This window comes from Ursus arctos, unplaced genomic scaffold (assembly GCF_023065955.2).
Source record: "Ursus arctos isolate Adak ecotype North America unplaced genomic scaffold, UrsArc2.0 scaffold_13, whole genome shotgun sequence".
NCBI lineage: Eukaryota > Metazoa > Chordata > Mammalia > Carnivora > Ursidae > Ursus > Ursus arctos.
Genome location: NW_026622797.1, coordinates 13905507 through 13917812, shown reverse-complemented (window position 1 = coordinate 13917812; position 12306 = coordinate 13905507). Strand labels below are relative to the sequence as shown.

The following is a 12306-nucleotide window of genomic DNA, read 5'->3' as shown; positions in this document are numbered from 1 at the left end:
GTGTGGGAAGCGAGCGGGGGCTCCAGTGTTTTCCCCCACTCCACACACCTCAAGAAAAACCACTTATCTATACACTACAGAAAATAATAAAACACTGAGGCATCAGTCATCTTCCCTCTCCTCTTATCCCAACCACTATGCTAGTAAAAAAAAAAAAAAATTAATTCAAACCAAAATAAGAATAAAGAGTAAACTATTTTTAGAATCATAATCTCATTCCAATTTTTTTTCAAATTTAGTCTATACAATTTTGTTTTAGTGTGTGTGTGTATGTTATCTGGAGAATTTTCACATTTAATAGACTCAAAGGAAAATCTGCTTTATTACCTAATTATCTCCCTACGCTTTTGAAAGGGTCCTGCTAGTTTCCTTTCCATCATTTCATAATGAGGTCACCGAGGCACAAAATGGCTCAGGAATTTGTGCCCAGGAAACAGCAAAGACAGACACAGGCGGAAAAATGGAACTACAAGTTCAGTATTCCATTTCCCCAAATAAAAATGTACAACTTAAACTGGAGATCCTTGGCACTGTGTAGACCCAATCAGAGGGGGTTTTTTTTGGGCCTATGTAGGAGGTCTATGCAAGAGTCTGTTCTTCAGCAAGGATCTGATCTTTTATCTAACCAGGCTCTTTCTGGCATGACAATGAGATCTTCCAACAATTAATGTGAAACAAGCACCACTTGCACTAAAGCATCAAAAATGAGCCCAGGACCATCAACATGAGCTGGAGCCTTGAGATTACAGGAGCTTCACTGAAATTAGTGGTCCCTGGTCAGACATGGAGAAACTCCCTGCCTTTCCATAGCTGAGAGCACGCTCTGCACCATGAATATCCGGATTCTTATCTGTATTTGCAAGTCAAGAGGACTGACTGGCCATGACTGCTATGCACATCGATACATTGTAAGCAAGAAAATGGGACGGTGAGAGATTAATATGGAGGCTGTGGTGCCAAACCACAATGATCACTTGCTGGAAAGACTAGAAAAACAAAAAGCCAAGAGTAACATTACTTTTAAGCTCTCTTGACAGAGACTAGAAAAGAACCCTGTTAAATCTGGATATTTTTATATTTAAAAATATGTATTTGAAGCTGGGGAGAGGTAGCATTAGGATTGTGACAAGGAAGTGATATTTTCATATTCTTACAGATGATTATGTCCATGGTTTAAGGAATATACATGTTTAAATGCACGTTTAACTCACAACGACTTAATTAATTGCATAATTTATTCATTATAAAATTAATCTATAAGCTGCCATACCATTTCACTGCTAATTCTCTTCTAAAACACCGTTTTCTGTTACAGAAAGAGCAGTGGTGGGCAATGTGGCCCCAGTTCACACACTGCCACTCACCATTCATCTTGTGACATCATAAACCCTCTGGGCTTCATTGCCTCATTTTGCTTAAAAACTTTCTAGATCGGGGCGCCTGGGTGGCACAGTGGTTAGGCATCTGCCTTCGGCTCAGGGCGTGATCCCGGCGTTGTGGGATCGAGCCCCACATCAGGCTCCTCTGCTAGGAGCCTGCTTCTTCCTCTCCCACTCCCCCTGCTTGTGTTCCCTCTCTCACTGGCTGTCTCTCTCTGTCAAATAAATAAATAAAATCTTTAAAAAAAAAAAAAAACTTTCTAGATCTCTAAGGGCTTTCTTGTTGGGATAAGTAAACTACTGGTTGACTTAGTGACCAGAGCCTACAGTCTTTGTCACCATCATCACGATAACCTTGTGAATGGTCACCGTGTGGTATTGTCCTTGGTGACTGAAGGGCAGTTTGAAGATAACTGAATTCCCAAGTGGATGCTGAATAACCGTCAAGGTCACACTAATGCAGACACCAACTCAGAGAGCTTGGTCTTTGTCTTTTTGCTACATGAAAAAGACAGCACCCGAAAAGAGCAGGGATTAGTCTGAAACCGCTAGGAAAAGAGACATCGCTTTGTGATTCCTTGCTGTAGTCTCCTAAAATGGAAAGAAAGTGCAAGCAAATTGAAAAGCCCCTGAGTTAAGCTGGTATTTGAACTTTAAAGTGTACTTAAAAATACAAAACCAGCCTTGACATCTCTGCCCCTTACCTTGCAGTCTTTGCATCACGTTGGCAATGTCCCGAGGAGACCGTGAGGCCGTCCTGGAGGCTGCCATGGTGCCTCCTGCAGCATGAAACCCACACCAGACACTCTCCTCCCAGGGCAGCAGAGCAGTACAGCACTCAGGAAAACATCCAGCAGCTTCTCTAGATCGATCGGGTCACACACGAATCCCAGGCACTGGCAGCAGCGAGTGAGGGGGCAGCACTTCCAAAAACTGAACCCCTTTCTCTTTTCCTTCTTTTTAAGACTGTCCTCTTAAATGAACTCAGGAAACTAAAAAACAAATATGAAAGGTACAATATTAAATATACACACACACACACAAGTCACCCTAATGCTAAAAAGAAAACTATTTTTTTTTAATTCGAATAGATGATTCATTACCAAGTCAAACATGTATAAAGTACTAGGCAAATGCTAGGAATCCTTCTATCTGACAAAATAAATGCATACATAAGATATATATAGTAAAGCTGGTGTTGAAAAAGAAATGTTTGTGCATTCTATGTTTTCTATTTTTTTAAGATTTTATTCATTTATTTGAGAGAGACAGAGAGACAGAGCAAGGAGGAGGGGCAGAGGGAGAAGGAGAAGCAGACTCCCCTCTGAGCAGGGAGGCTGATGTATGGAGCTCAAACACAGGACTCTGAGACCATGACCTGAGCCGAAGGCTGACGCTTAACCAACTGAGCCATCCAGGTGCCCCTCCTATGTTTTCTTTTTATTTTTTTCTTTTTTTTTTTTTAAGATTTTATTTATTTATTTGACAGAGAGAGAGACAGCCAGCGAGAGAGGGAACACAAGCAGGGGGAGCGGGAGAGGAAGAAGCAGGCTTCCAGTGGAGGAGCCCAATGCGGGGCTTGATCCCAGGACCCTGGGATCACACCCTGAGCTGAAGGCAGACGCTTAATGACTGAGCCACCCAGGCACCCCTATGTTTTCTTTTTAAACTATAATCTTTCTCCATTGATCTATGAAAGTGAATGTACTATGAAGTCAAAACACTGAGTCCTATTCTCAATATTCCCAAGTTCTCTCATCTATGCTATTTCAGCCTGCATTGTACATATATTTTGCTGATTCATTTGTACACTTTCCAGGAATGAGATTAAATCTTAGCTTCTAGATGAGCACTGAGTAATGCAGAGAATTGCTGAATCACTATACTGCACACCTGAAAACAATGTAACACTGTGTGTTAACAACCCTAGAATTAAAATTAAAAAAATAAAAATAACTTAAAAATCTCAACTTCTAATAACAATTTGATGAATTAAAACAATAAAAATGTAAAAATATTTCATTCTAAAAAATGTCAGTTTCAAATATCCTGATTTTACAAGTCAAAATGGATTTGATTTAGCTTCTTTCCTGCCCATACAGAAAGACTCTAAAGTAGGTTGGAAGACTAGGGTAAGAGTGGCCTGGGCAGAGGGGCCATATCCCTTCTAACCCCTTCCTGAATTCTCTGTTTTGGTCAAGGTTAAGTCCTTAAACAAGGAGAAAAAAAAGACAGGACAGTAGTTGATGAAAGCTTGATATTGGGAGACATTTTTCTCCTTGAACAAGAAGAAAAAGAGACAGGAGAGTAGTTGATGAAAGCTTGATATTGGGAGACATTTACTTGAACAAGGATTTCCTAACCCTAGGGTTGGTTGAAGAGGTTTTGCCACGGAGAGGATAAATAATGAAGAAAGAAGAGGAGGGTGAACATGCACCCAGGGAAAGAAGCTTAACCAAGGGCCACAGTGAAGTGGCCCCTGTGAGATGACACTTTACTACAATTCACACTGCATCTCTGCCTTATGAGGAGGAAGGTGAAGGAAAAGAATGGGGCAGGGGCAGGGAAGGACGGAAAAGGCAAACCTGTAAAGAAAACACATGCATGTGGGAGGGTCCACCTGCCAGGAGGAAAAAAAGAACCCAGAAGGAGTCTATGAATGTTATCAAAACCTATATTATAACCTGAATGTACGGTCATACAAACAGTAATATTTGTGAGAGATCGGTTACATAATAAAATACAGTTACAAACTATAATTGATTTTAAAATGGAATTGTTAAGACTAGTGTACATTGGTATCTGGTTGGAATGCATGAAGGCAAAGCTGATACTGCCTGTTTTAGAATACTATCTCAAAAAGGATGCAAAACATTGCATGTTGCTGCTGCCCTGTGTGGAAAAGCATCAGAAAGGTATGGCGGAGCAAGAAAGGATGTACTGGTGGTCACTTAGCAAGTTAGGGTCAAGTGGTTTGGTAAGAAGACACAGACTACTTGAAAAGATACATGGTAGAAGGAGGACCCAATACCTGTCAGTTTCTGGGCTAGAGAGGAGCCTCACAGCAGGTGGCTTTCCAGGGGATTCTCAGAGGAGAAATAATGACTTACAGCCAGCCTATCATGCAGCAAGGCTTTTGCCCTGCTGGGATTATGTGCCCATTAGCAGCCTTCATCTCCTGGGGAAAAATATTCTGCTTGCCGACATGCAAAAGCTACCATAACTTGGAGACCAATAAATAGTGAGAAGTGCCTAAAATCTTACAAATGGTCCTTTAAACTATTAGTTAAGTTCTCCAAAGGCAAGAATATAACTTTTTGAACTCTAGCTAGCTAGCTAGCTAACTACATATATGCTAAATAGAGATGAGGGAAGAAATTCATTTTAATTCAACTATCCCAAGCCAGCCCCTACCCAGTACTGGAGTTCAAAAAAGATGTGGCTTTTACCATCAATCAAGAATTATGGAATTAAAAAGGATTTCTCTAAATCACTGCATTACAGATCACCACGTTTCTACCTTCTTCTAGTTCACATTCATGTTACACTATAGATTAATTTTGAACTCTTTCTCTCTAGCTCTCTATGTATATGTATGTGTATATATATATATATATATATATATATACACATACATATACATATATCAAATATTTGAGATATATTTGATATATGCATAAAAGATATATATATCTTTTCATGGCTTCATTAAACTCAGAATTTCTCTGCTTATGTCCAAGTTCAGAGTATGTATCCAGTCTTACTTCTACAGTATAACAAATGCATTCTGAACATCAGAGCTCAATGCTGGGGGTACAAAGGTGAATATGACATAGATTCTATGCTTTAAGGAGCTAAGAACATAGTGGGAGATACGACATAGAAAAAAACCAATATAACAATACCATGGGCAAGTGCAAACACGGACATGGAAAATGCAAAGGATGGGCGCTAGGCCAATAAGAAGGTTCTGAAAAAGTGTCTTGGGAGGGTCTTGATGAACAAGTTACAGGTAGTCAGGAGAAAAATATGAAAGACACAGTCCTGGCAGAGTGAATAGCTCAAGCCAGGTCGTGGACACAAGAAACAGCATGATTCTATGTGGGGGTACCAAGAGTTAGATCGTGAAGGACTCTATCAGGTGACATTCTGGAGCTGAGGATGGAGAAGGAAGCAGCACCAGACGGTTGAGGGCCCCCGTGCTGTGCTCACAAGCCTGGTCCTGATTCTCTGGGAGGCAGCATCAAACCACTGAGGGATTTTATTTATTTATTTATTTATTTATTTATTTATTTATTTATTTGACACAGAGAGGGAGAGGGAGAGAGTAAGCACAAGCAGGGGGAGCAGCAGGCAGGGGAGAAGCAGGCTCCCCGCTGAGCAAGGAGACCAATGTGGGGCTCTATCCCAGGACCCTGGGATCATGACCTGAGCCAAAGGCAGGCACCGAACCGATTGAGCCACCCAGGTGCCCCCCACTGAGAGATTTTAAACTGAAAGTGCCCAAATATAACTTAGATTATTCTAGATGATGCACTTTTAAGGGTGTGTTTGAAGGATACAAGACTGAAAGATCCAGAAAGATCAGTTAGGAAAGTATCTCGGGAGTTGAGATAGGAGATGATGACAGACTGAAATAGGACAGTGAGTGAGTAGAGGATGAAATCTAAAAAAATCTTCAGGAGGCAGAATGTGCAGGACTTGGTGATTGGTCAGGGAGAGGAGAAAGGAAGCGGTTGGTGGGGTTCTGGGGGGGGGGGTCTTGGATGACTCCCAGGAATCTGACTTGAGGGTTTGTGGGCCTTGGTGCCATCAACTGAGCTCAGCAGCGAGAAGGGCTACGCAGGTTTTACTTCCAACACTCTTCACCTCATAAACTCCTATCCTCGCCGAACAACATCCCCCCTGTGTGGGGCACTGTCAGCTGAGCAGATCCAAAGCATCCCTAAATACCCGGCCCAGGACCCACACCCGGCTTGAAGCCATCCCTAAACCCTCCAGTTCAGACTCAGCACTAACAAGCCATACTGTTATAAATATGATTCGTGTTATACTCACCACCACTGTTAGCCTCACTCTAAGTAGACAGTGAACGTTCTGCAGGCATAGAGTCTATAACTCGCTTCGCTTTGACATCCCACCCATCAATACCAAGTACATCCCTGAGAACATGCTAAGCCTCAATCTATATATTTTTTTTGTTGAGAGTCAACTTCATAATACCTTCCCTGGATGACAGAACCCCCAGAAAACTCCTTCCTCCTCACTGCAAAGGAAGCTAATGCAATATCCTTCCTTTTTCAGACATAAGATAAAAAATTTTGCTTTCATCATTCATGTATACACACATTTCCTCCTTTGTGAAATTATGATATTCTTGTTTTTTTACTGATACTTTCACTTAAAGGGACAGATGATATAATAAGAAATTTTAAATTAATTAAACAAATATAAAGGAGACTGGGGATTAGAAGATATGAGTTGTTCCAGCTGGCTGGGAGAGTTTGAGCTGGTTCTGCCTCAACAACGGCCTATCACAGGGAGCGTGGTACTGGGACATGCGCACACTACGGACTAAGAAAGTTCTGGAGCAGAGTCTTAATTTTGTCCATGTGACCTTAAGAAAAGTTAACTTTTCTGAACACTTGTTTCTTAATCTGTAAAGTGAAACTATTTTACGCTAAATTAGGTTTAATTTTATCCTGCATAAGTTATATTTATTTTTTTTAATTTTTAAAAGATTTTATGTATTTATTTTTGAGAGAGAGAGCACACACGTGAGAGCAGGGGCGGAGTGGGGGGGCAGAGAGAGAAGCAGACTCGCCACTAAGCAGGGAGCCTAATGCAGGACTTGATTCCAAGACACTGGGATCATGACTGGAGCCCAAGGCAGACACTTAACCGAGCCACCCAGGCACCCTGCACAAGTTAAATTTTAAAAGATCAATATGTAATATCCGTAGCAGATCATTTGGCATGTAACAGAGTTCCAGCAATTTTGCTTCCCCTGCCTCAGTTTCTCCAATATGCAATATGAGAAATAGGCCCAAAATGAAGAGGTGCTCTCTGGTGTGCTCATCAGTTCCAAAACCAATGGCAGCACTGGTGACAGCTGAAACACCTAACGTCTGGTACAAGGTCCCGAGAGCTTGAAATTCACTCCAGGAACTGACCGATTACCTAGCAGTGCTCTGGTTGTGGGCATGACCAACAGAGCCAGCACATCAGAGGAAGGCCCAGCACCATCAACAAGCTCACTCTTCCCAGGGAAGTTTAAAATTTTTTCATAGGTGCAGGAGATTGTGGGCAGTGGTGTGGTGGAGAGGGGTCTGGTACTGGATAGAAAGGGAGAACCAGGTAGACATTGATGGATAATGTACCAATCAGCAGTCCCAGCACGATCTCTAAATCTGTCCAGGAGAAGGAACTAAGATCTCACCGCGGCTAAGCACATCTGCCACACCTAGCAGCGAGTTAAGAGCCCAGGGCTTATTTCATATGCCACAAATGTATCGAGAAACTATTCATCAAGGACAATGGTATTGAGGAAACAGCAATGAGCATGACAGAGAAGCTCTTCTGGAAGCTTATGTATCAGAGGGGGAGATGTTATCAAAAATACTACGACGAAGTAGGGTGAGTTCTGTGCACGGAACTGTGTGAGCAAACTGAATGCCCAGTTGAGAGCAGTCTGCTGCGTTTATTGTGCAGAAAGCAGGGGGAATGGATACCGTCTGCTGTGGGGGATTCTCCATCTGAACCACATACTCTCCTAGCAGCACCTGTGAAAAGCACAGGAGTGAATCATCAAAACGCGACATCTCCCGTCTCTAAGCAGAATGGACAACGGGCTGCCAAAGCAGTTTCTTGTGTGTGCTCCTAACAAGGATTCGTGAGGAAAACAGTAGCAAGAACACTGCTAGGCCCCGAGAACACATTGTAAAGCAACGCAACTACAATTCCAGGTATTAGGAAACCAGAGCAGAAAATTGCAAACTCTGCGACCACCAGAGATGATGTAGTTCATTTCTAACTGAGAACGATGGACTGAGGCTATAAAGCGCAAACAGATTCACAGCAGCTTGAAGTATAAATGTTACTAAAATAGATGTCTAAATATGTATAAGGATAGGACCCCTACTAAAACCATTATTAAACAAAAATAACAAAGCCAGTAAATACTCCTCCATCCCCTTACGTCTAAGTCCTTTGCTGGAGTGAGTCATATTAAATGTCTAATTTTAAATTTAATTATTGTTTTTCTGTATTCATCCTTTGGCAATGGTACTAATTAATAAACACTAAGATGGCTAAGCAGTAGGGAAGGAGAGGGACATCTGGAGCTAATATAAATACACTACTAACGTATGTGTACGGGTTATCAGTGAATAGTGCTGTGAATTATTCATTTTTGTGTATTTATGTATGTATTTGTATTTATGTATTATTATGTATGTATTTATTTGTACAGGGTAACAAATAGGAATGGGTAACCAATAAGAATCAGCCCTTTTTCTGGAAGAACAAAAATGTAAACAAGTAAGCAAAAGACAAAGTACAAAGCTGATCAGCACGACAGGTATAAAGTGTCATGATTCAACTTTTGTTGGTAAGCTTGGAGTATAAATCAGGCCCCAAGATACCTGCTATCTTCCTCCCCTACTTTGCTAGTATATATACATATATATACATGTGTATATATATATGTATATATATATATGGCACCCCTTGCCAAACACTAGTTCTGGCTGGATTAGATCACAAGGAAAGGCCTGCAAGACATCTAAGAGGAAGAGAAATGCTGATTCCCTCACGGGGAGGCTTGAGCCCCACATGCCTGTCAGGGTCAGGCCACGGGGTGTGGCTACAGTATCTAGAGCTGAGAAAACACTACCAACCTTGCCCAGCCGTGGGCTTCCTACATCCTGTTCAGTCACAGCTCCTTTCATTTCCTAGAGGCTGTGTGTGCTGCTTACTTTTCAGAGAGCCGGTCCTGCACATCTAACACAAGCCATTCTTGAAAGATTCTGAGCGGTAAACTACCTTTTCCCAACCCCTGCTCCCCTGCAGGAGGAAGGAATCAAGTGACAGGAATTTTTATATGGGGACAATGAGAACAGAAACAAGCCAGTTTGTGAAAAATTATTAGTTAAGAGAGATAAAAATGAGTCTATAATGTAATAACAGAGCAAATATTATCAAAAGCTAGCAATATTATTATCTGAGTCAGTCCAAAGACGTGCCTTTATTTTCAGCATGAAACATATTAAGTTAGCATTGATCTGGAACATTTTGTTCTAAATTTGCCACAAAGTAAGGAACAGCCTGAAAAACACAAGAATAAAATAGCTACGTGTGTTTATTACACTCTTCTGGCAATATCAAGAACTTTTTATCCATACTATTTATCTTTTTCATCATGGGAAACAGCAAGCCTCTGAAAGAACAATCTTCATGACTAATGATTAGATCAGCATTTTATACAGATGTGGGTCATATTAATAACTCTTGTTTAACTGAAAATTACTACATTGTCTCTTGCACAATCTGGCTTTTGTATACAAATGCTTCCTTTACTAAAGGCTCTCAGATGAAGACAAAAATATAGACACTCAAAAAGAGAAAAATAATTCGCTTAGAACTTTCTTAACATTCAGAGAAGAATGTCAGACACATGCAGGTTTTCCACCCCAAACTGAAAAGCTCAGAAATGAACATTCCAGGATGCTAACACTGGTTTCACAGCTGATGTTTCTCCCTAGGCTGGGCCTGAACTTGCAGCCTACAAGCTCTGTCACCCCGGGCAGCACACCCAACCCGGTTTCCCGGACGGGCTTTCTTTGCTTAGCTACTGAGAGCTGCTTTATTTCGCACTATTTTCCTGCCCTTGCCATGCACCTGCCGCCCCGTGGACCACCATTTCATAGAACTCCTCCGGCAGCAATGCAAAATCTCCTTCTGAAACCTGTCTTTCCGGAGAGGAGATGAAAGTTATCTTGCCCTCTAGCGAAGGCTCCGCCTGGAAGCAATTGCACCGTGACAGCCCCAGCAGTCTGAAGCCCCGGCCTCCGCACGGTCTTCAAGCCCTGGGCCGTGCTACTCATTTCCCCTCCCCCCAGCCCTTCCTAAAATAGTCAAGAGTGGAGGAAGGGAGGCTCCCAGAATTTGTCCAACGCCCTGCATCTCCCATCTGATAGTAGCAACAGTACCGACCATCACAACAACAAGGTGGCTGCCTTTTGCTTCTGCATCACTGGAGCCCAAGAGAAGTGCCACAAGCGGAAATGACAACCCGAGAGGGGGCTATTAATAGGGATATCTACGTACGAGATGGAGGGAGGACGCTCCCCACCTCCTTATCTCCTCATCCCTGAGTATCATACGCGTACACGCACCACCACCACCACCACCACCACCATCACCGCCCTCTCCCTCCCATTAAGCACGCACAACCCCAGCATGCAAGTACAAACTTGCTTACAATTTGTCTGCAATTTGTTCGGCTTGCCCCCACACTCATATTCTCTCTCTCTCTCTCCCCTTCCTTCCTTCCTGCCTTCCATCTCTCTCTCTCTCTCTCTCTCTCTCTGTCTCTCTTCCACCTTTCCTTTTACCTTCACTCTCCCGGGCTCGTGCAGGTTCCCGGCAGCGAAGCGAGCGCACGGCCGGCCGCGGGCTCCGGGAGCTCGGGCGCGGTTGCAGGGCTGCAGGGAGCCGGGCCGCCCTGGTTACTGAGTACAACACGCCGGCCGGCTCCCTGCCCGCGGCGGATCCGCAGCCGCGCTCCCCCGGGCCGCTCTCACACTCGCTCACTCCTGCGCCCAGCTGCTCGGCGACTCTGCCCTCCCTCTGCAATCGGGTCCTCCCCTCGGATGCACCCTGGGGTTTTAGGCCTCCCCCCCTTCCCCGCCCCCCGCACTAAAGCTCCTCTCGGAGGTCGGCCAGGCGGGTTCAGCCCCCTGGCAGGATGCGGGTACTACCCCTGCGCCGGCACACCCCTCCCCGGCCCCACGCCCCGCGCCCGGAGCCCCGCGCCCGGCTCCAGGACGAGCCGGTCCCTGGAAGACCCGGGGGCGGGGGCCTGGAGGCTCTCTCGCAGGCTTCCCCTACCTCCTGGAGATGCACGGCCTCCGGCGTTTCTCCACAGCTGCAAACCCGAGCCGTGACCCAACCTCTCGGCGAACCTTTCCACGGGGCCCACCTCCGGGGGTAGAGGAGGGGAGGGAATGGCCCAGAGCGCCCTGGAAGAGAGGCGCAGCGCTAGCCGCTAACTTTTGCTTAGCGTTCCCACTGCCCGGTTGACCTTTCTAAGCAGAACCTATCTTGAAAGGCTGGGGAGGTTCCCTGATGGTCCCAGGAAGGAAGTGATGCAGTTCAGGGAGGACATGTAGCACGCTCCTTTCAAATCAACTTTCAAAAAGATCCTAACAGCTGACCTTTTGGCTGTCAGATCAGTAGCAAACAATTTTAGGGAGACTGGACAGACTATAGGCTTTTGTTGTTGTTTACAAAGCTTAGGTTTCCTGAGAAGGCGCTTGACATCTTAATTCTATTTATTCTTGATTATTCATTAAGATTATGCTGAAGAACCACCTGCAGTCTCTTCAGATGCCTGATTGCGTGTTGCACGTTGCAAAGCCATTTGTCTTTTATCACAAGCCCTTCTCACGGTGTAGAGGAGGTCCTGGTGTTGCCTAGTAGCATTCAGGAGAATCTATTTTGTTGTGGTTTGATGGTCTCCAAGCAAAGTCAAACACAGTCTCCCTTTACCAACAATGAAGCCCAAATCCAACAGGATTATGGCAACCAAGATAATGAAAGCTGTGCTGCAAGAATCTTAATAATTACTCCTCGAATTTTTAATCTGACAAAACAGTGTTCTATTCTCTAAATTTGCTAAATGGAGGGGCCGTCTTTGCTTTCTGCC

General features: G+C 43.9%; 1 protein-coding gene across 23 annotated transcripts in view; it reads right to left on the bottom strand.

The window, feature by feature from the left end:
* SYNE1 (spectrin repeat containing nuclear envelope protein 1) overlaps positions 1-11687 on the bottom strand; it is a 447744-nt gene extending 436057 nt beyond the window's left edge. For 19 of the 23 annotated variants that reach the window (XM_026505077.4, XM_026505081.4, XM_026505085.4 and 16 more), the window contains exons 1-2: positions 11490-11687; positions 2084-2371 (exon numbers count right to left, since the gene is read on the bottom strand). In XM_026505077.4, coding sequence (XP_026360862.3) covers positions 2084-2150 — 67 coding nt within the window. In that variant the 5' untranslated portion in view covers positions 2151-2371; positions 11490-11687. Of the gene's footprint in view, positions 1-2083; positions 2372-10993; positions 11219-11489 lie in introns of those variants that run through there. The other 4 variants (XM_057310941.1, XM_057310947.1, XM_057310944.1 and 1 more) reach the window with 2 other exon arrangements.
* Positions 11688-12306: the final 619 nt, after the last annotated feature.